Here is a 22,433-nt window from a genome sequence, read left to right on the forward strand (position 1 = left end):
TCAGGATTTTTTGGGGATTTTTTCAGGATTTTTTGGGATTTTGGGGGATTTTTGGGGGGATTTTTAAGGAATTATTGAATTATTGGGGGCTTTTTTCTGGATTTTTGGGGGATTTTTTCAGGATTTTTTTTTAATTTTTTTCAGGATTTTTTGGGATTTTTTTCGAGATTTTTTTCGGGGTTTTTTCAGGATTTTTTGGGGATTTTTTGGGGATTTTTTCAGGATTTTTTGGGATTTTTGGGGATTTTTTGCGGGATTTTTAAGGAATTATTGGGGATTTTTTCTGGATTTTTGGGGGATTTTTTCAGGATTTTTTTTTTTTTTCAGGATTTTTTTGAGATTTTTTTCAGGGTTTTTTTTCCGGGTTTTTTTCAGGATTTTTTGGGATTTTTTTCAGGGTTTTTTCCGGGTTTTTTCAGGATTTTTGAGGATTTTTTCAGGATTTTTTGGGATTTTGGGGGATTTTTTGGGGGATTTTTAAGGAATTATTGGGGACTTTTTTCCAGGATTTTTTGGGGATTATTGAGGATTAGTTTTCAGGATTTTTAAGGAATTATTGGGGATTTTTTCTGGATTTTTTGGGGATTTTTTCTGGATTTTTTTTTTTTTTCTCCCCCCAAGATTTTTTGGGATTTTTTTCGGGGTTTTTTCCGGGCTTTTTCAGGATTTTTGGGGATTTTTTTCTGGTTTTTTTTCTGGATTTTTGGGGGTTTTTTCCAGGGTTTTTTCAGGATTTTTTGGGGATTTTTTCAGGATTTTTTTTGATTTTTGGGATTTTTTGGGGGATTTTTAAGGAATTATTGGGGAATTTTTTCAGGATTTTTTGGGGATTATTGAGGATTGTTTTCAGGATTTTTTAGGAATTATTGGGGATCTTTTTTGGGATTTTTTTCTGGAGTTTTTTGGGGTTTTTTCAGGATTTTTTCAGGATTTTTTTGGGATTTTTTCAGGATTTTTTGGGATTTTAGGGGATTTTTTGGGATTTTTTGGGGGATTTTTAAGGAATTATTGGGGACTTTTCTCAGGATTTTGGGGGGATTTTTTCAGGACTTTTTTTTTTAATTTTTTCAGGATTTCTTGGGATTTTTTTGGAGATTTTTTTCGGGGTTTCTTCAGGATTTTTTCAGGATTTTTTGGGGATTTTTTCAGGATTTTTTGGGATTTTGGGGGATTTTTTGGGGGGGATTTTTTGGGGGATTTTTAAGGAATTGTGGGGGGCTTTTTTCTGGATTTTTGGGGGATTTTTTTCAAGATTTTTTTTTTTTTTCAGGATTTTTGGGGATTTTTTTTCTGGATTTTTTTGGGGTTTTTTCCGGGTTTTTTCAGGATTTTTTGGGGATTTTTTCAGGATTTTTTGGGATTTTGGGGGATTTTTTGGGGGACTTTTAAGGAATTATTTGGGATTTTTTCAGGATTTTTTGGGGATTATTGAGGATTGTTTTCAGGATTTTTTAGGAATTATTGGGGATTTTTTGGGATTTTTTCAGGATTTTTTTTTTATTTTTTTGGGATTTTTATGGATTTTTTTCGAGATTTTTTTGGGGTTTTTCCCGGGTTTTTTCAGGATTTTTGGGGATTTTTTTTCGGGATTTTTTGGGGTTTTTTTCAGGGTTTTTTCAGGATTTTTGGGGATTTTTTCAGGATTTTTTTGGGGTTTGGGGGATTTTTTGGGGGATTTTAAAGGAATTGTTGGGGACTTCTTTCAGGATTTTTTTGGGATTTCTTGGGATCTTTTTCTTTTTTCAGGGTTTTTTTGGGGATTTTTTAAATGGAATTTTTTGGGGGGATTTTCGGGGATTTTTAAGAAGTTATTGGGGATTTTTTTTCAGGATTTTTTCGGGATTATTGAGGAATTTTGGGGGATTTTTCCAGGGTTTTTTCAGGATTTTTTTGGATTTTTTTCATGGAATTTCTGGGGATTTTGGGGGGATTTTTTAGGAATTAGTGGGGATTCTTTTCAGGATGTTTTTAGGAGTTATTTGGGGTTATTTTCAGGATTTTTTTAGGAATTATTGGAGATCCTTTTCAGGATTTTTTAGGAATTATTGGGAATTTTTTCAGGGATTTTGGGGGATTTTTGGTAATTTTGGGGGGATATTGGGGGATTTTTTAGGAATTATTGGGGATTTTTTCAGGATTTTTTAGGGATTACTGAGGAATTTTTCTTGATTTTTGGGCAATTTTTAAGGAGTTATTGGGGATTTTTTTTTCAGGATTTTTTAGGAATTATTGAGGAATTTTTTTTTTTTTTTGGGGGATTTTTGGGGATTTTGAGGGATTTTTTAGGAATTATTGGGGGTTTTTTCAGGGTTTTTTTCAGGTTTTTTTCGGGATTTTTTCTGGATTTTTTTGGAGTTTTTTTCATGGAATTTTGGGGGATTTGGGGGGATTTTTGGGGAATTATTGGGGATTTTTTTCAGGATTTTTTAGGAATTATTGAGGAGTTTTTTGGGGATTTTGAAGAATTTTTTAGGAATTATTGGGGGATTTTTTTTTGAATTATTGGGGATTTTTGGGGGATTTCTTGGGAATTGCAGGGGGATTTTTTTGGGAATTGTTGGGGTTTTTGAGAAATTTTTGAGGATTCTCTGAGAATTATTGGGGATTTTTTTTAAAAGTTTTGGGGATTTTTTAGGAATTCCTGAGCATTTTGGGAGGTTTTTTGGGGGAATTTTTGCCGTTATTTTTTGGGAAGTTATTGAGGATTTTTTGGATAATTTTGAGGGATTTTTTGGAAATTATTGGGGGTTTATTGGGAATTTTTTCAGAAATTTGTGGGGATTTTGTTCTGGGATTTTTGGGATTTTTTTTGGAGGGATTCTGTGGGAATTTCTGGGGGAATCTTTTGGGAATTGTTGAGGGATTTTTGGGGGGATTTTTTTCAGAGTTTTGTGGGAATTTTTGGGGGGGAATTTTTGGAGGAGATTTTTTGGAAATTGGAAAGAGTGGGAATGGCAGAATTGATGGGGTTTTGTGCGATTTCTCTGGGTCTTAGTTTCCAAAAAAACAAGGAAAAATGGTTTTAAATCCAAAAAAGCAAAAAAAATCCCAAATTATCAAAGAAAATATCCTCGAAATCCCAAAAATCTCAATGAAATGTTTTTAAATAAAAATAACAGTAAAATCCAAAGAAACCCAAGGAAAATGTCCCTTAAATCCCAAAAAAACAAGGAAAGTGATCTTTAAATCCCCAAGTCCAGCAAAAACCTTTTTTAAATCCCCGAAATCCATTAAAAATCTTTTTTAAATCCCAAAGAAAAAAGGAAAATCTCGCCAAAAACAGGAAATAAAAATCCCCAAATCCAAGAAAAATATTCTTTAAATCCCAAAACCTATCAAAAATCTTTAAATCCTGAAAACCAAGGAAAATCCCTCCAAAAAACAGGAAACTTTTAAAAATCCCCCAAATCCAAGAAAAATATCATTTAGATCCCAAAAAAAACCAAGGAAAATTATCTTTAAGTCCCCAAATCAATCAAAAACCTTTTTTAAACCCCAAAACCCATCAAGAATCTTTTTTAAACCGCAAAAATCTAAGAAAATGTTTTGTAAATCTCAAAAAAAAGAGAAAACTCTTTTTAAAATCCCCAAATCCAAGAAAAATATAATTTAAATCCCAAAAAAAACTCAAGGAAAATTACCTTTAAATCCCCAAAATCCATCAAAAACCTTTTTTAAATCCAAAAATCTTTTTTAAATCTCAAAAACCCAAGGAAAATAAAAAAAAAAAAAGAAGAAACTTTTAAAAATTCCTCAAATAAAAAAAAAAATTTCTTCTACATCCCAAAACCCCCAAGAAAATCCAAATTATTCCTACTTTTAGGACCCAAATTATGACATTTTAAGGTGATTTTTTACCTTTTTTACACCGGGAAAGAGGCAGGAAACGAGGGATCCGGGCAGTTTGAAGAATTCCCATAATTTGATCCAGAAATCCAGGAATTAATTGGAATTTTTTCACCCCTCAGGCCATCCTGCAGCTGGACAGCCCCAAATCGGCGCGGGCCATGCACAGCTTCCTGCAGCAGTATCCCTACACCATGGGCGAGCACACACTCACCTGCTCCTTGTCCTGCCACGGAGACTCTCCTGAGGTAAAAAATCCCAGTTTTTCCAACTTCTGGATTGTTATTTTTATTTTTTTTGGGATGGGAGAAGCTTCCTCGCAAAGAGCTGCGGGGTGGGATTTTCCTCTCAAATCCTCTCAAAAGCTCGGGGTGGGGTTTTCGTCTCAAGGTTGGGGGTTTTGCCCTCAGCGTTGGTGTTTTTCCCCTCAGGATTGGGATTTTTCCCCTCAGGATTGGAATTTTTCCCCTCAGGGTTGGGATTTTTCTCTCAATTTTGAGGTTTTTCCCTCAGGATTAGAATTCTTCCCTCAGGATTGGGATTTTCTCCCTCAGGATTGGGATTTTTCCCTCCATTTTGGGGGTTTTCCCTCAGGATTCGGATTTTCTCCCTCAGGATTGGGATTTTTCCCTCCATTTTGGGGTTTTTCCCTCAGGATTGGGACATTTCCTTCAGAATTAGAATTTTTCCCTCAGGATTGGGATTTTCCCCATCAGGATTAAAATTTCTTCTCTCAGGGTTGGGATTTTTCCCTCCATTTTGGGATTTTTTTCCTCAGGGTTAGAATTTTCCTCCTCAGAATTTGTATTTTCCCTTCAGGACTGGGATTTTCTCTCAGGGTTGGGATTTTCCCCTCAGGGTTGGGATTTTTCACCTCAGGGTTGGGATTTTTCTCTCAGTTTTGGGATTTTTCCCTCAAAGTTAGAATTTTCCCCTCAGGATTGGCATTTTTCCCCTCAGGATTGGAATTTTTCACCTCAGGATTGAGATTTTTTTCTCAGTTTTGAGGTTTTTCTCTCAGGATTGGGATTTTCTCCTTCAGGATTGTTTTTTTTCCCCTCAGGATTGAGATTTTTCTCTCAGTTTTGGGATTTTTCCCTCAGGATTAGAATTTTTCCCCTCAGGATTGGGATTTTTCCTCTCAGGGTTGGGTTTTTTCCCCTGAGGGTTGGGATTTTTCTCTCAATTCTGAGGTTTTTCCCTCAGGATTAGAATATTCCCCTCAGGATTGGGATTTTCCTCCTCAGAATTAGAATTTCTCCCTTCAGGGTTGGGATTTTTCTCTCAATTTTGGGATTTTTCCCTCAAAGTAAGAATTTTCCCCTCAGGATTGGGATTTTTTCCCCTCAGGATTGCGATTTTTCCCCTCAGGATTGGGATTTTCTCCTTCAGGATTGGGATTTTCTCCCTCAGGATTGGGATTTTTCCTTCAGAATTAGAATTTTTACCTCAGGGTTGGGATTTTTCCCATCAGGATTAGAATTTCTCCCCTCAAGGTTGGGATTTTTCCCTCCGTTTTGGGTTTTTTTTCCTCAGGATTGGAATTTTCTCCTCAGGGTTAGAATTTTCCCCCTCAGAATTCGAATTTTCCCTTCAGGATTGGGATTTTCTCTCAGGGTTGGGATTTTCCCCTCAGGGTTGGGATTTTTCACCTCAGGGTTGGGATTTTCCCCCTCAGGATTGGGATTTTTCCCTCAAAGTTAGAATTTTCCCCTCAGGATTGGCATTTTTCCCCTCAGGATTGGAATTTTTCCCCTCAGGATTGAGATTTTTCTCTCAATTTTGAGGTTTTTCTCTCAGGATTGGGATTTTCTCCTTCAGGATTGGTTTTTTTCCCCTCAGGATTGAGATTTTTCTCTCAGTTTTGGGGTTTTTCCCTCAAAGTTAGAATTTTCCCCTCAGGATTGGGATTTTTCCTCTCAGGGTTGGGTTTTTTCCCCTGAGGGTTGGGATTTTTCTCTCAATTCTGAGGTTTTTCCCTCAGGATTAGAATTTTTTCCCTCAGGATTGGGATTTTCTCCCTCAGGATTGGGATTTTTCCCTCCATTTTGGGGTTTTTCCCTCAGGATTCAGATTTTATCCCTCAGGATTGGGATTTTTCCCTCCATTTTGGGGTTTTTCCCTCAGGATTGGGACATTTCCTTCAGAATTAGAATTTTTCCCTCAGGATTGGGATTTTACCTGTCAGGATTAAAATTTCTTCCCTCAGGGTTGGGATTTTTCCCTCCATTTTGGGATTTTTTTCCTCAGGGTTAGAATTTTCCTCCTCAGAATTTGTATTTTCCCTTCAGGACTGGGATTTTCTCTCAGGGTTGGGATTTTCCCCTCAGGGTTGGGATTTTTCCCCTCAGGATTGGAATTTTTCACCTCAGGATTGAGATTTTTTTCTCAGTTTTGAGGTTTTTCTCTCAGGATTGGGATTTTCTCCTTCAGGATTGGTTTTTTTCCCCTCAGGATTGAGATTTTTCTCTCAGTTTTGGGGTTTTTCCCTCAAAGTTAGAATTTTCCCCTCAGGATTGGGATTTTTCCTCTCAGGGTTGGGTTTTTTCCCCTGAGGGTTGGGATTTTTCTCTCAATTTTGGGATTTTTCCCTCAAAGTAAGAATTTTCCCCTCAGGATTGGGATTTTTCCCCTCAGGATTGGGATTTTCTCCTTCAGGATTGGGATTTTCTCCTTCAGGATTGGGATTTTCTCCCTCAGGATTGGGATTCTTCCTTCAGAATTAGAATTTTTACCTCAGGATTGGGATTTTTCCCATCAGGATTAGAATTTCTCCCCTCAGGGTTGGGATTTTTCCCTCCATTTTGGGATTTTTTTCCTCAGGACTGGAATTTACTCCTCAGGATTAGAATTTTCCCCTCAGAATTCAGATTCTTCTTTTAGGATTGGGATTTTCCCCTCAGGGTTGAGATTTTTCTCTCAGTTTTGGGATTTTTCCCTCAAAGTTAGAATTTTCCCCTCAGGATTGGGATTTTTCCCCTCAGGATTGGAATTTTTCCCCTCAGGATTGAGATTTTTTTCTTTCAGTTTTGGGATTTTCCCCTCAGGGTTGGAATTTTTCCCTCAGTTTTGAGGTTTTTCCCTCAGGATTGGGATTTTCTCCTTCAGGATTGGGATTTTTCCCTCCATTTTGGGGTTTTTCCCTCAGAATTAGAATTTTTTCCTCAGGATGGGGATTTTCTCCCTCAGGATTGGGATTTTTCCCTCCATTTTGGGGTTTTTCCCTCAGAATTAGAATTTTTCCCTCAGGATTGGGATTTTCTCCCTCAGGATTGGGATTTTTTCTTCAGAATTAGAATTTTTACCTCAGGGTTGGGATTTTTCCCATCAGGATTAAAATTTCTCCCCTCAAGGTTGGGATTTTTCCCTCCGTTTTGGGATGTTTTTTCCTCAGGATTGGAATTTTCTCCTCAGGGTTAGAATTTTCCCCCTCAGAATTCGAATTTTCCCTTCAGGATTGGGATTTTCTCTCAGGGTTGGGATTTCCCCCTCCGGATTGGGATTTTCCCCCTCAGGATTGGGATTTTTCCCCTCAGGATTGTGATTTTCTCCTTCAGGGTTGGGATTTGCTCCCTCAGGATTGGGATTTTTCCTTCAGAATTAGAATTTTTACCTCAGGGTTGGGATTTTTCCCATCAGGATTAAAATTTCTCCCCTCAAGGTTGGGATTTTTCCCTCCATTTTGGGATTTTTTTCCTCAGGATTGGAATTTTCTCCTCAGGGTTAGAATTTTCCTCCTCAGAATTTGTATTTTCCCTTCAGGATTGGGATTTTCTCTCAGGGTTGGGATTTCCCCCTCCGGATTGGGATTTTCCCCCTCAGGATTGGGATTTTTCCCCTCAGGATTGGAATTTTTCCTCTCAGGGTTGGGTTTTTTTCCCTCAGGGTTGGGAATATTCCTTCAATTTTAGGATTTTTCTCTCACAATTGGGATTTTCCCCCAGGTTTGGAAATTTTCCCCTCAGGGTTGGGATTTCCCCCTCAGGATTGGGCTTCTTCCCTTAGAATTAGAATTTTTCCCTCAGGGTTGGAATTTTCTCCTCAGAATTGGGATTTTCCCCCTCAGAACTGGGATTTTCCCTCCGCTTTGGAACTTTTCCCCTCAGAATTGGAATTTTTCCCTCAGGGTTTGGATTTTTCCCTCAGGATTAGAATTTTTCCCCCTCAAAATTGGGATTTTTCCCCTCAAGGATTGGCATCCCACTTCTTACATATTTTTTATCCTCAATTTGTGCCAAAGGAAATGTCCAAATCCTGAAGTTTTTCCCTCAACTCTAAAAATCCTAAGGAATAAACTCCCTTAAAAAAATGAATCCTGAAATTCCTCCTGGTGAGGGAACATTCCTCAGGGATTTGTGGGAATGCTGAGGTTCAAATCCACCTTTTTAGCTTTTCCCTAGATCTGGGAATGAAAATTCAGGAATTTTCGTGGTGCTTTATCACTTCAGGGTTTGATTCCTGGGATTTTCCTGGAAATGGCTGAGTTTAAAAGTCCTGAAATGCCAAAAATAAGGAAAATTCCTAGAGAAATCTGGGATAAATCCTGGATTTTTGGGATAGGGTGTGAGGGTTATAAGGAACTAACCGGATTTTAGGGGTAGGGAATGGGATTTGTAAGGCATGGTTGGATTTAAAGGATAGGGAATGGTTGGATTTTAGGGATAGGGATAAGGAATGGTTGGATTTTAGGGAATGGGGATTTTGTTAGGAATGGTTGGATTTTAGGGATAGGGAATGGTTGGATTTTAGGGATAGGGAATGGTTGGATTTTAGGGATAGGGATAAGGAATGGTTGGATTTTAGGGATAGGGAATGGTTGGATTTTAGGGATAGGGATAAGGAATGGTTGGATTTTAGGGAATGGGGATTTTGTTAGGAATTATTGGATTTCAGGGAGCTGCTGCTGCTCTCTCCATCCCAAATCCATCCCAAATCCATCCCAAATCCATCCCAAATCCATCCCAAATCCATCCTGCTCCAAACCCCGGCAGCTCTGAAGGAGCAATGACCATTTACTGTTGGAATTCCCATCCTGGGAATTGGAACTGGGAACGATTCCCTGGAATTTTCCCTTCCCGCTGCCTCCTTTGGGGTGATGGGATGCGCGAATCCCGCTCCGATCCCTCTGGAATTGGAAAATCCTGACCTTGGGTTTTGTTTTCCAGGCTGAAAGCGGGAAAAGGGAAGCGAAGACAGAGGACGGGAGCAGAGGAAGGTACAGCCCGCGAGGATTTTGGGGAATTCTTGGGAATTTTATCCCTTTCTTTTCCCTCATGGAATGTTTATCCACAATCAGGGATTGCTGAGCCTCCCTCCAGGTTTGTCCTGCTGCTCCTCCTTCCCAATCCGTGCGCTCCAGAGCCAAAACATTCGGGATTTATTAAAAAAAATCATGGAAAAATGGGGTGAAATCCCAATTCCTGTGGAGTTTTCCTCGGTTTTCTCCCCTGCTCAGGTCCTGGCTCCTCCTGTTGCTTTTATTCCATCCTGCAGCTCTTCCCTCTATCCCTGCCTCTGGAATTCCTCTTCCCAACTACTGAATTCCCAGAAAATTTTAGGAATTTTTGTTAAATATGGCTTCAATCCCTTTTTTTCTGTGATTCCAACTCGGATTTCTGGATGAGTTTTGTTGTGAAAAACCCCAAAATTGTCTAAGGGTGATCCTAAAATTTAAGGAATTCTGTTATGGAAAAGCTCTGTATTCCCACATCCCGTTTTTTTTCCTCGTCATTCCATGAAACTGCAGAATTTTGGGAGTGTTAATTCCCAAATTAATGGGAGTGTCTTCCTCAATTCTTGATTCCAGACAGGTGGAATTAAAATATAAAGTAAAAAATTAAAATTAAAATTAAAATTAAAACTTAGATTAAGATTAAAATTAGAAAGTGATTTTTCCATGAATCCCAGCTCCTGAAAAGTTGGAAAATTGACATTTTTCCTTGCCCCACACATTTTCCACACAATTATTTTATTCTATCTTTTTGGGAGCAGAAAACATGGGAATTATGATTTTAATTATTAATTATTTATCTGGAGCTTTAATTAATTAAACTCCACCCCTGGGCTTTGCCTTTCTTTCCCAGGCTGCATTTTCCATGAATCCCTGGGATGAATTTTCCATGAATCCCAGTGGTTTTCCATGAATCCCTGGGATGAATTTTCCACGAATCCCAGGAGTTTTCCATGAATTCATGGGGTGAATTTTCCATGAATCCCAGGAGTTTTCCATAAATCCCTGGGATGAATTTTCCATGAATCCCAGTGGTTCTCCATGAATTCTTGGGGTGAATTTTCCATGAATCCCTGGGATGAATTTTCCACGAATCCCAGGAGTTTTCCATGAATCCATGGAGTAATTTTCCATGAATCCCAGGAGTTTTCCATGAATTTTTGGGATGAATTTTCCATGAATCCCAGGAGTTTTCCATAAATCCCTGGGATGAATTTTCCATGAATCCCTGGGATGAATTTTCCATGAATCCCAGTGGAAGAAAAAAACCAACTGAGCACAGCCAGAAATATTGAACTGATGGGAAAATCCCTTTGGATTTTTTGATTTGGATTTTTGGATTTGGATCCTGATATTTTTTTTCCAGGTTTTGGAGGAGAAATTCCCTGCTGGAATTCTGCTGGCGTGGGTGCTCCAAGCACAGCCATCCCTAATTCCAGAACTTCCCGAGCTCATCCTGCGGGATTCTTTCTTTCCTTTAGGGAAAACCTCTGAAATTCCCTGGAAAACTCCATCTCTCACACCTCAGAGGGGGTGGAAAACCGGGATTTGAAACCCAACCCAAAAACTGATCCCAAATCCAAACCTGGGATTTGGGGATTTGGGATCCAAATCCAGTCTCTCGGGATTGGGAAGCACAGACAGAGCAAATTCCCTTATCCGGGAGCTTCGTTTGGGTTGGATATTCCCATTTTTCCCTCGATGGGATGGGAATTTTCCATGTCCTGAGGCCTCCAAAACGTGAATTATTCACCTCCATTTGTCACCTTTTCCCACAGAATTCCCAATCCCGTTTCTTGACGCTCCAGGAAAATCCATCTGGAGCTTTCTGGGAATTCCGGAATTCTCCCCCCCACCGTTTGATTTCTTCTGTTTCTTTGGAATTCTTTTAGCTCGGGCTTGAAAAAAATTCCAGAGGTGCAAAAACCAGCCGGGAATCCGTCGGGAGAGGCCAGGAAAGGGCAAATTCCCACCCCAAATGTGCCGGAGGAGATTCCAGCGGGACAGCCGGAGATTCCCGAGTCTCAGGCGGGAGGAGCAGCGAGGGAGGACGCGGAAGGATCGGATCCTGGAACGGGAATTCCCGCGGATCCGGCCGGAGGGAAATCGCCCGGAGCGAGGTCGGAGGAGAAGCCGGCGCCGCTTTCCGGGGATGGGAAGGAAGAAGTTCGGGATGAGCCGGAGCTGGAAGTGCGGAAGGAGGATGAGGAGCCCTCTGCTCCCGCCGTGGAAGCTCTGGAATCATCCGGCAAGGCGATCCCGGCAGCCGGAGAAACGCCGGGAGCCGTCCCCGGAACGTCCCCGAGCCCGGACGAGGCTCTTGCGGCATCGCCCGGCGCCGAGCCGGCTGCTCCGGAAAAAATTCCCGTTCCCGAGGCCGGGAAAAGCGGCCGTGAAACGTCCACGGAGAGGAAATGTGTCCCAAAAACTCTGGATGCTCCGGGGAAAAAACGGGATGTGGCTGGAGCAGAGAGAGAGGGGACGGCAGAGGAATCCCTGCTGAAAATCGGGGAAAATCCGGGGAAAACTTGGAGCAAGGCTGGGACAGAGGTGGAGAAAACACCTGGAAAAACGTTATCCAAGGGTGGGGAAAACTCTGGGAATGCTGTGGGTGAGATCCCCGTGGGAAGTTCGGTTAAAATCCCACCAAATAAAGGGACGGGAGCGGCGAAATCCGAGGAAAGCCGCGCGGTGGTTCCGGGAAATCCCGGTCCTTCCCTGAAGGAATCTTGCGCTGGGAAACCCCTTTTGAAGGCGGTGGTGTCCATCCCGGATATCCTGAAGCAGAGAATTCCCGTCAGGATCACCGAGCCTTCCCTGGGAAAAGCTGGAGAGCAAAAAATCCCTCCCAGGGCGGGACCGGAGAAGAAAATCCCACCCAAAGCCGCGGCTCAGCCGGGAGCTGGGAACGGCCAATGGAAAGGGAACGGAAATTCCGGGGCGGATGCGCAGGGAGAGAGCGGGAAGAGCTCATCCCAACAGGAAAAGGATTCCCAGCTGGAATCTCGGGCGAGTTCCAAGCAGAGCCAGCAGGGAGAGAGCGGAACGTGCGGCACGAGGGAAGATCCCGGCGGGAATCAGGTGAGGAGGGCGGGAATGCCGCTGTTCCCTGGGATTCTCCCGCTCTGCCTTTCTGGGATTTTCCCTTTTCCATAAATCCCTGGGCCACCAGAGGAGCTGCCGGGGCAACCGGTTCCTTTTAGCCGGGATCGGAAAATCCCATGGAAATCCTTTCGGAAGCGAATCCAAACGGAATTCCTTGGAGCAGCTCCAAGTGGGAATAAACTCCGTATCCTCTGGGGAGCTGGAGTTTGCTTTTCCAAAGCCTGCAGGGATGGAAAAGAGGCTCCCGAGCCAGGTGTCACCTGTTGGTGGCAAATCCCCGGAGCAGCTCCTCGATCCCAGCAAAGCCGTGCTCGCTGAGGATTGGGATTTCCTGGGATCTCATGGAATTTTTTGTCCCGTTTTGCAGGCTCCTGGCAGGGGCGGTGCTGCAGCCTGGAAAAGCGGCGCCGGCGGCGCTGGAAGACAGAAGGAGGTAAGGATGGAAAAGCGTGGGATTAAAAAGATGGAAAAAGGCGTTTCTGACGTTCCGAGGGGTGGGATTGGATGGGATTTAAGGCGTTTTCCAAGCCAAAGCATTCCAGGATTCCGTGCCATTCCTGCTCTCGGGAATCTCCCACACTGGGATCACCGTTCCCGCTCTTTTTCTATCCCATATCCGTGGATCCCGTGGGCTCTGGGATGCTGAATCCCTTCAGGATCATTTTCCCTTTGGATCCCAATTTCCAGGTTCTCGGAGCCGGGACCGCCGGGAAACCCCAGCTGATCCCATAAATCCATCCCCAAATCCCGAATTCCCAGCTGGTGTTAAATATCCGTGGAAATGTGAGGGTAGGACGGAATATTTTGGCAGAAAAAGTAACAAAAAATGGGAATTATTGATGGAAGAAATCGGAGGCATCGTTTGGGGTGGGGCATCCGTTCCTTTGGAACCAGAACTTCGAATTGGCAGGAATTATATCCATGGAATTTTATCCATGGAATTTTATCCATGGAATTTTTTCCACTCAGTTTTACCCATGGAATTTTATCCATTGATTTTTATCGGCTGAATTTCATCCATTGAATTTTATCCATGGAATTTTATCCACTAAATTTTATTGATTGGTTTTTATCCACTGAATTTCATCCTTGGAATTTTATCCGTAGAATTTTATCCATTGAATTTTATCCCTTGACCTTTATCCATGGAATTTTATCCACTGAGTTTTATCCATGGAATTTTATCCATGGAATTTTATCCATTGACCTTTATCCACTGAATTTTATCCATTGAATTTCATCTGAATTTCATCCATGGAATTTTATCCATGGAATTTTATCCATTGACCTTTATCCATGGAATTTTATCCATTGAATTTCATCCATGGAATTTTATCCATGGAATTTTATCCATTGACCTTTATCCACTGAGTTTTATCCATGGAATTTTATCCATGGAATTTTATCCATTGACCTTTATCCATGGAATTTTATCCATTGAATTTCATCTGAATTTCATCCATGGAATTTTATCCATAGAATTTCATCTGAATTTCATCCATGGAATTTTATCCATGGAATTTTATCCATTGACCTTTATCCACTGAGTTTTATCCATGGAATTTTATCCATGGAATTTTATCTGCCGAATTCCATCCGTTGAGATTTACCCGTTGAATTTTATCCACTGAATTTTCCCTATGGAATTTTATCCCCTATCGACCCGCTGCGATTTTCCCGAAAGACTTTTCCTACCTGCACGAAACCCGAGCTAAATTAAATTAACTTCATTAAATTAATTAATTACTCAGCACAACGCTGCCGTTTCGACCCCCAACGCTTTTTTTTTTTAATTACTTTTCACCCTCAAATTAAATTTGGGATTAATTTTTTTATTAAAACGTTCCTCCCGGAGATTCCAGATTATCATTCCGTTCCCAGGAGGAAGAGCTCTTCCCATTTAACCTGGACGAGTTCGTCACGGTGGACGAGGTGCTGGACGAAGCCGAGTCTCCGGCGACGCCGCGGCGAAACCCCCCGAGGGGGAAGAGAAAAGAAGCTCCCAAATCCAACCCTTCGGAGCCGCCGGCGTCCAAGAAGAGGAAAGGGAAGAGTTGCGGAGCCGAAGGTGAGCTGTCCTTTGTCACCTTGGATGAGATCGGGGAGGAGGAGGAGGAGGACGCGCCGGTGCCGCTGCCGGGCGTCGACCCCCAGGGCCTGGTGGTGGTGGATGAGGTGGTGGAAGAGGAGGAGCTGTCGGAAGCGGTGAAGGATCCGCAGGCGCTGCTGACGCTGGACGAGATCTCGGAGCAGGAGGAGCCGGGTTCCCACGGGAACGGGCCCAGGGTGGAATTTGAGGAGCGGGAGCTGAAGGCCGAGCCCTTGGTGACCGTGGATGAGATCGGGGAGGTGGAGGAGCTGCCCCTCAACGAGCCCGCGGAGCTGAGCGCCGCCGAGGAGGGCAAAGCCAATGCCGGGGATTGCGGCGCCTCCCAGGTGCCCGACGATCCCAACGCCTTGGTGACCGTGGATGAGATCCAGGAGGACAACGAGGACAATCCTCTGATGACTCTGGATGAGGTTAACGAGGATGAGGATGATTTCCTGGCTGACTTCAATCACCTCAAAGAGGAACTAAACTTTGTTACAGTCGATGAAGTCGGCGACGAGGAAGAAGAAAACTCTTTCCCAGGGAAGAACCCGCCTGAAGATGAAGATGACGAAGATATTGTTGCTGTTGCAGGACCAGAAGAAATGGGAATTCTGGGAGATACAAATCCAGAGGAGGAAGTGGCTGAAATCTCTAAGCCAAAAGGTGAGGAACATCAAGGCCAGCTTGGACAGGGCTTGGAGCCACCTGGGCTGGTGGAAGGTGTCCCTGTCCATGTCCTTCAGGTTCCTCCCAATCCAAACCATTCCATGACTCCATCATTCCATGATTCTGTTCCGTGATTCCGTGATTCCATGATTCCATCCCAACGTGCGTTTCTGTCTCCAGCAGCTCAGCTGGGATCAGAAGAGGCAGAACCAAAATCTCAGCAGAAGAAAACGACTTTTCCAGGTGTCCCCAAGACTCAGAGCACTCCCAAAGGTAAATCCAAAGGAATTCCCCAAAAATGCTCCGGCTTTTCCGGGCTGGGAGATTCTTTCCCACCCATTTGAAAATTCCTCCCGTGTCAACCTCAGAGGGCCCAGAATCCGTGGATTTTCTTGGCTCCTCCAAATCCATGTTTAACCGGTTAAACTCGGAAGCCTCACGTGGAAAGTTCTTTTTTTTCCCTGGAATTCCCAAATCCAGGTGGAATTATTGATTATTGCCAGGTGTGGTGTTTCCTGGGGGTTCCCATCCTCTGGCGAGTTTTATTCCCAATATTCAGTGTTTGGAAAGGAGGGAATTGCTGCCAGGGATGTGAAATGGGGGTGGAGAGATGTAGAATTCCAGGGGGTCAGTCCTCGGGAATTCCTGAATTTCCATGGGGTCGGTTCCTCAGGAATTCCTGAATTTCCATGGGGTCATTCCTTCAGGAATTCCTGAATTTCCATGGGGTCATTCCTTCAGGAATTCCTGAATTTCCATGGGGTCGGTTCTTCAGGAATTCCTGAATTTCCATGGGGTCATTCCTTCAGGAATTCCTGAATTTCCATGGAGTCGGTTCTTCAGGAATTCCTGAATTTCCATGGGGTCATTCCTTCAGGAATTCCTGAATTTCCATGGGGTCATTCCTTCAGGAATTCCTGAATTTCCATGGGGTCAGTCCTTCAGGAATTCCTGAATTTCCATGGGGTCGTTTCTTCAGGAATTCCTGAATTTCCATGGGGTCAGTCCTTCAGGAACTTCCTGAATTTCCATGGGGTCAGTCCTTCAGGAATTCCTGAATTTCCATGGGGGTGGTGCTTCAGGAATTCCTGAATTTCCATGGAGTCGGTTCTTCAGGAATTCCTGAATTTCCATGGGGGTGGTGCTTCAGGAATTCCTGAATTTCCATGAGGTCAGTCCTTCAGGAATTCCTGAATTTCCATGAGGTCAGTCCTTCAGGAATTCCTGAATTTCCATGGGGTCATTCCTTCAGGAATTCCTGAATTTCCATGGGGTCAGTCCTTCAGGAATTCCTGAATTTCCATGGGGTCGGTTCCTCAGGAATTCCTGAATTTCCATGAGGTCAGTCCTTCAGGAATTCCTGAATTTCCATGGGGTCGGTTCCTCAGGAATTCCTGAATTTCCATGGAGTCGGTTCCTCAGGAATTCCTGAATTTCCATGAGGTCATTCCTTCAGGAATTCCTGAATTTCCATGGGGTCAGTCCTTCAGGAATTCCTGAATTTCCATGGGGTCATTCCTTCAGGAATTCCTGAATTTCCATGGGGTCGGTTCCTCAGGAATTCCTGAATTTCCATGGGGTCGGTTCTTCAGGAATTCCTGAATTTCCATGGGGTCAGTCCTTCAGGAATTCCTGAATTTCCATGGGGTCATTCCTTCAGGAATTCCTGAATTTCCATGGGGTCATTCCTTCAGGAATTCCTGAATTTCCATGGGGTCATTCCTTCAGGAATTCCTGAATTTCCATGGGGTCGGTTCCTCAGGAATTCCTGAATTTCCATGGGGTCGGTTCCTCAGGAATTCCTGAATTTCCATGGGGTCAGTCCTTCAGGAATTCCTGAATTTCCATGGGGTTGGTGCTTCAGGAATTCCTGAATTTCCATGGGATTTCTCACTCTATTCCCAGAAAAAGCCGTGTTTATTGGGAATGTTGATGACACTGACGGATTGAAACGAGGCAGGGCCCAGCTTTTGGGTGAAAACCCTGATTTTTTGGAATAGTAAAGAACCGTAATTTCCCCCTGAGGAATCCCAAATTCCCCAGATTTGGTTGGAATATTTCTTGGATCTGTGGAATATCTCACGGTGATCGCGGTTTATCCTCAGCTCTGGATATCCTGGTCCCAAAGGCCGGATTCTTCTGCCAGATCTGCTCCCTCTTCTACGCCGACGAACCCTCCATGATCAACCACTGCAGGACCTCCCTGCACCGGCAGAACATGGAGGTACCGCCCGGGAAAACGGGAATATCTCCCCCCAAAATCCTTGGATTCCAGAATTCCCTGGGTGTTCAGCGTTGACGGGGTGTGGGAATGTGGAATATTTTCATTCCGTGCCCAGGTTGTTGGGAATTCTGATGGTTGAGATTCGGCCGCGTTCCACTCGGAAGCTTCCCGTGTCAAAGGGAGGCAAATTTGGGGGGGTTTGATGGGATTAAATCCCACCTTGGAGGAGCTGAGTGGACCTCAAGCTGTTCCTGGTTCAGGTTTTTTGGGAATAATCCTGGAAAATCCCTGCAGCGCCAACTCTTCTCCCTTTTCCACAGAAATTCATGGCCAAACAGCAGGATAACGACGGGGAGGAGCCGAGCTCCAGGTGATGGAACTTCCCCAGGAACGAAACATCGGGGCCAGTCAGTTCTGTGTGCTTGGATTTCGTTTGGGGTCGGGAAGGAACATCCATGATGGAAAAAAAAATTGGAGTTGGGAACAGACTAATCCCAAAGCAGGAGAGGGTTGGATTTGTGTCTCCGATCATCCCAGCGTGGGAAGAGACTGTTGTGGGCCAGGAAATAAATGTTCTCTCTGTATAGTTACCCCAGGGATTGAGTTTGGGGTCATTCCGTGGGGTTTGGAGATTCTGGATGACACCGGAGATCCGGGAAATCGATGGAGAGAGCCACGGGAAGGGGCTGGAACTCCAGGAGAGGCTGAGGGAGCTGGGGAAGGGGCTCAGCCTGGAAAAAGTGAGGCTCAGGGGGGGGAACTTCTGGCTCTGGAAAACTCCCTGGATTCTTGGAGCCAGGTGGGAGCTGGGATCTGCTCCCAGGGAACGGCCTCGAGCTGTGCCAGGTTGGATTTTGGGAGAATTCCGTTCTGGAAAGGGCTCTCCAGCCCTGGCAGGGGTGGGGTCCCCATCCCTGGGGGGATTTCACGCCCTGTGGCACTTGGGGACACGGACACTGCTGGCCTGGGCACAGCTGGACTCGATGGTCTCAGAGGGTTTTTCCCAATTCCATGATTCCATGAATCCCTGCCCTCAACCCAAACAATTCCATGAATCCCAACCTGCCCCCAGCCCTCTCAGTTCCACGGTGACATTCCAAACTTGGGGACCTCTCTGGAGCACTCAGCCCCTCCTGGGCCTCAGCAGCAGCCGACAGAAGAGCCACGGGAATCCAGGAATTCCTTTCATTCCTTTGCCCGGAGCTTGGGGCACTCTCTGCGTTTTTGGGAATTCAGCCAGGTGGGTCGGAAGGGGAAACTTGGAATAACTCTGGGAATGCCCAAGTTTTCTGGGATCAGCGTTGGGGACCGGAGAGCGGCCGTGGGTGTGGGAAAGGTGCCCCTGGCACCGATGGGATGGGCAGGGATGTGTCCCCTGCTCCGTTGGGCACGGCTCCTGGTGAGGAAAGTCATTCCCACTGGGACATCTCCTGGTGGATTAAATCTTCCCACTGGGACAGAGTTTTGTATCCGTTGGTTTTCCCTTCCCGTTCTTGGCGTCTCTTGGCTTTTCCCTGGAATGGGTCTTGGTTGATGGATTCTTCCATGTGAGACATCTCCTGGTTGATGGGTTCTTCCACATGGAATGTCTCTGGGTTGATGGATTCTTCCACATGGAATGTCTCTTAGTTGAAGGATTCTTCCATGTGAGACATCTCCTGGTTGATGAGATCTTCCCATTGGGATATCTTGTGGATGATGGATTCTTCCATGTGGGACATCTCCTGGTTGATGGATTCTTCCACATTGAATGTCTCCTGGTTGATGGATTCTTCCATGTGGAACATCTCCTGATGGATTAAATCTTCCCATTGGGACAGAGTTTTGTACCCCTTGACATTCCCTTGGCGCTGCTCTGGGTGTCTCTTGGTGTCACCTTGGCACGGATCTTGGTCAGTGAATTCTGTTTGGGACTTCTCCTGGTTGATGGAGTCTTCCACATGGAATGTCTCCTGGTTGATGGATTTTTCCATTTGGGACATCTCCTGGTGGATTAAATCTTCCCATTGGGACAGAGTTTTGTATCCGTTGGTTTTCCCTTCCCGTTCTTGGCGTCTCTTGGCTTTTCCCTGGAATGGGTCTTGGTTGATGGATTCTTCCATGTGAAACATCTCCTGGTTGATGGATTCTTCCACGTGGAATGTCTCCTGGTTGATGGGTTCTTCCATGTGGAACATCTCCTGATGGATTAAATCTTCCCATTGGGACAGAGTTTTGTACCCCTTGACATTCCCTTGGCGCTGCTCTGGGTGTCTCTTGGTGTCACCTTGGCACGGATCTTGGTCAGTGAATTCTTCTGTTTGGGACTTCTCCTGGTTGATGGATTCTTCCACATGGAATGTCTCCTGGTTGATGGATTTTTCCATTTGGGACATCTCCTGGTGGATTAAATCTTCCCATTGGGACAGAGTTTTGTATCCGTTGGTTTTCCCTTCCCGTTCTTGGCGTCTCTTGGCTTTTCCCTGGAATGGGTCTTGGTTGATGGATTCTTCCATGTGAAACATCTCCTGGTTGATGGGTTCTTCCATGTGGAATGTGTCTTGTTTGATGGATTTTCCCATGTGGAACATCTCCTGATGGATTAAATCTTCCCATTGGGACAGAGTTTTGTACCCCTTGACGTTCCCTTGGCGCTGCTCTGGGTGTCTCTTGGTGTCACCTTGGCACGGATCTTGGTCAGTGAATTCTTTTTGGGACTTCTCTTGGTTGATGGATTCTTCCATGTGGGACATGTCGTGGTTGATGAGATCTTCCCATTGGGACATCTCGTGCTGGATGGGTTCTTCCACGTTGGACATCTTCTGGTTGATGGATTCTTCCACATGGGACATCTCATGGTTGATGGATTCTTCCACATGGAATGTCTCTGGGTTGATGGATTCTTCCATGTGAGACATCTCCTGGTGGATTAAATCTTCCCATTGGGACAGAGTTTTGTACCCCTTGACATTCCCTTGGCGCTGCTCTGGGTGTCTCTTGGTGTCACCTTGGCACGGATCTTGGTCAGTGAATTCTTCTGTTTGGGACTTCTCCTGGTTGATGGAGTCTTCCACATGGAATGTCTCCTGGTTGATGGATTTTTCCATTTGGGACATCTCCTGGTGGATTAAATCTTCCCATTGGGACAGAGTTTTGAATCCGTTGGTTTTCCCTTCCCGTTCTTGGCGTCTCTTGGCTTTTCCCTGGAATGGGTCTTGGTTGATGGATTTTTCCATGTGAAACATCTCCTGGTTGATGGGTTCTTCCACGTGGAATGTCTCCTGGTTGATGGATTCTTCCATGTGGAACATCTCCTGATGGATTAAATCTTCCCATTGGGACAGAGTTTTGTACCCCTTGACATTCCCTTGGCGCTGCTCTGGGTGTCTCTTGGTGTCGCTCTGGCACGGATCTTGGTCAGTGAATTCTTTTTGGGACTTCTCTTGGTTGATGGATTCTTCCATGTGGGACATGTCGTGGTTGATGAGATCTTCCCATTGGGACATCTCGTGCTGGATGGGTTCTTCCACGTTGGACATCTTCTGGTTGATGGATTCTTCCATGTGGAACATCTCATGGTTGATGGGTTCTTCCACATGGAATGTCTCCTGGTTGATGGATTCTTCCATATGGAACATCTCCTGGTTGATGAGATCTTCCCATTGGGACAGAGTTTTGTACCCGTTGGTTTTCCCTTCCCGTTCTTGGCATCTCTTGGCTTTTCCCTGGCACGGATCTTGGTCAGTGAATTCTTCTGTTTGGGACTTCTCCTGGTTGATGGATTCTTCCACATGGAATGTCTCGTTGTTGATGGATTCTTCCATGTGGAACATCTCATGGTTGATGGGTTCTTCCATGTGGAACATCTCGTGGTTGATGGGTTCTTCCATGTGGAACATCTCGTGGTTGATGGGTTCTTCCACATGGAACATCTCGTGGTTGATGGGTTCTTCCATGTGGAACATCTCGTGGTTGATGGGTTCTTCCACATGGAACATCTCCCGGTTGATGAGATCTTCCCATTGGGACACACTTTTGTATCCGTTGACTTCCCGTGGGCTCGGCCTTTGGGATGTTCCAGCTTTCCCTGGGGCAGTGTGGTATTCCCAATGGGACATCCCTTGGCTCAGGAGTTCTTGCCATTGGGACAACTCTTGGGATCTGTTGGATTCCCCATGGCACCATTCTTGGGATCTGCTGGGTTCCCCATGGCAGAACTCTTGGGATCTCTTGGATTCTCCATGGCGCAACTCTTGGAATGTCTTGGATTCCTCTTGGGATCCTCTGCATTCCCCTTGGCACCATTCTTGGGATCCATTGGATTCCCCTTTGCTCCGCTCTTGGTTGGCGAATCCTTCCTGCTGGGACAGATCCTCGCACCCGTTGCCTTTCCCCTGGCGCAGCTCCCGGTGCCTCCCGGTTTTCCCTTGGCCCAGTTCCCGGTGCCTCCCGGTTTTCCCTTGGCCCAGTTCCCGGTGCCTCCCGGTTTTCCCTTGGCCCAGTTCCCGGTGCCTCCCGGTTTTCCCCTGGCGCAGCTCTCGCTCCATGAACTCTTCCACGCGGGACATCTCCTGGGTGATGAGCTCCAGACATTGGGACAGGTCTCTGTATCCATGGACTTCCCCCTGGCTCATCCCTTGGGATCTCTGCGTTTCCTCGGGATCCCTGTGGATCTCTTCCATGTCCCCCTTGGCACAGCCCTCGGGAAGCGCAGAATTCCCACTTTTCCTGCTCCAACATCCCCTGGCCCTCCCGGGAGCGGAGCCTCCGCAGCCCTCGGGCCGGCGGGGAGTTGGGATTCGGCTTCTCCAGAGGGATCCGGGAGCTGCTGCTGTCCTGGGAACGGCCCTGAACCCTTTGGGATCACAGCGGGATCGGGGCACGCGTCACAACGGGACATCCCAGCGCCCCAACAACCACGGCACCTTCTGGAACCTTCGGGAACCTTGTGGAACCTTTGAGAACCTTGTGGAACCTTGTGGATGTGCAGCCCCGGGGAGGAGGATCAGGGGGAAATCCCAGACACAGCCCTGGAAGAGCCTGGCTGGCTCTGACCCCGCTCGTCCCGTGGGGTGCGGGGAGGTTTCCCGGCAGGATTCCTGCCTGGAAAAGCCACGGCGCCTTTAAGGCATCACCAAGCGGGATTTGGCGGCCGCACCAGGAAATTCCTGACATCCCGGGAAGCGCTGAGGCAGCCGAATCCAGAATCTGGAGCCTGGAAGAGTGCCAGGAGCACTTGGGAATTCTCCAAACCTCGAAAGTGCCGTGACTCGGAGCCGCTCCTCCTGGAG

General features: G+C 45.3%; 1 protein-coding gene across 6 annotated transcripts in view; it reads left to right on the forward strand.

The window, feature by feature from the left end:
- ZNF638 (zinc finger protein 638) overlaps nucleotides 1-17,753 on the forward strand; it is a 76,350-nt gene extending 58,597 nt beyond the window's left edge. For 3 of the 6 annotated variants that reach the window (XM_088056157.1, XM_088056155.1, XM_088056159.1), the window contains 8 exons: nucleotides 3,969-4,094; nucleotides 9,012-9,061; nucleotides 10,969-12,157; nucleotides 12,549-12,614; nucleotides 14,063-14,936; nucleotides 15,120-15,212; nucleotides 17,045-17,163; nucleotides 17,484-17,753. In XM_088056157.1, coding sequence (XP_087912283.1) covers nucleotides 3,969-4,094; nucleotides 9,012-9,061; nucleotides 10,969-12,157; nucleotides 12,549-12,614; nucleotides 14,063-14,936; nucleotides 15,120-15,212; nucleotides 17,045-17,163; nucleotides 17,484-17,537 — 2,571 coding nt within the window. In that variant the 3' untranslated portion in view covers nucleotides 17,538-17,753. The remainder of the gene's footprint in view (nucleotides 1-3,968; nucleotides 4,095-9,011; nucleotides 9,062-10,968; nucleotides 12,158-12,548; nucleotides 12,615-14,062; nucleotides 14,937-15,119; nucleotides 15,213-17,044; nucleotides 17,164-17,483) is intronic. The other 3 variants (XM_088056160.1, XM_088056158.1, XM_088056156.1) reach the window with 3 other exon arrangements.
- Nucleotides 17,754-22,433: the final 4,680 nt, after the last annotated feature.

This window comes from Pseudopodoces humilis, chromosome 6 (assembly GCF_049639895.1).
Source record: "Pseudopodoces humilis isolate 2021_Gansu_Grassland_sample_001 chromosome 6, ASM4963989v1, whole genome shotgun sequence".
Classification (NCBI taxonomy): Eukaryota; Metazoa; Chordata; class Aves; order Passeriformes; family Paridae; genus Pseudopodoces; species Pseudopodoces humilis.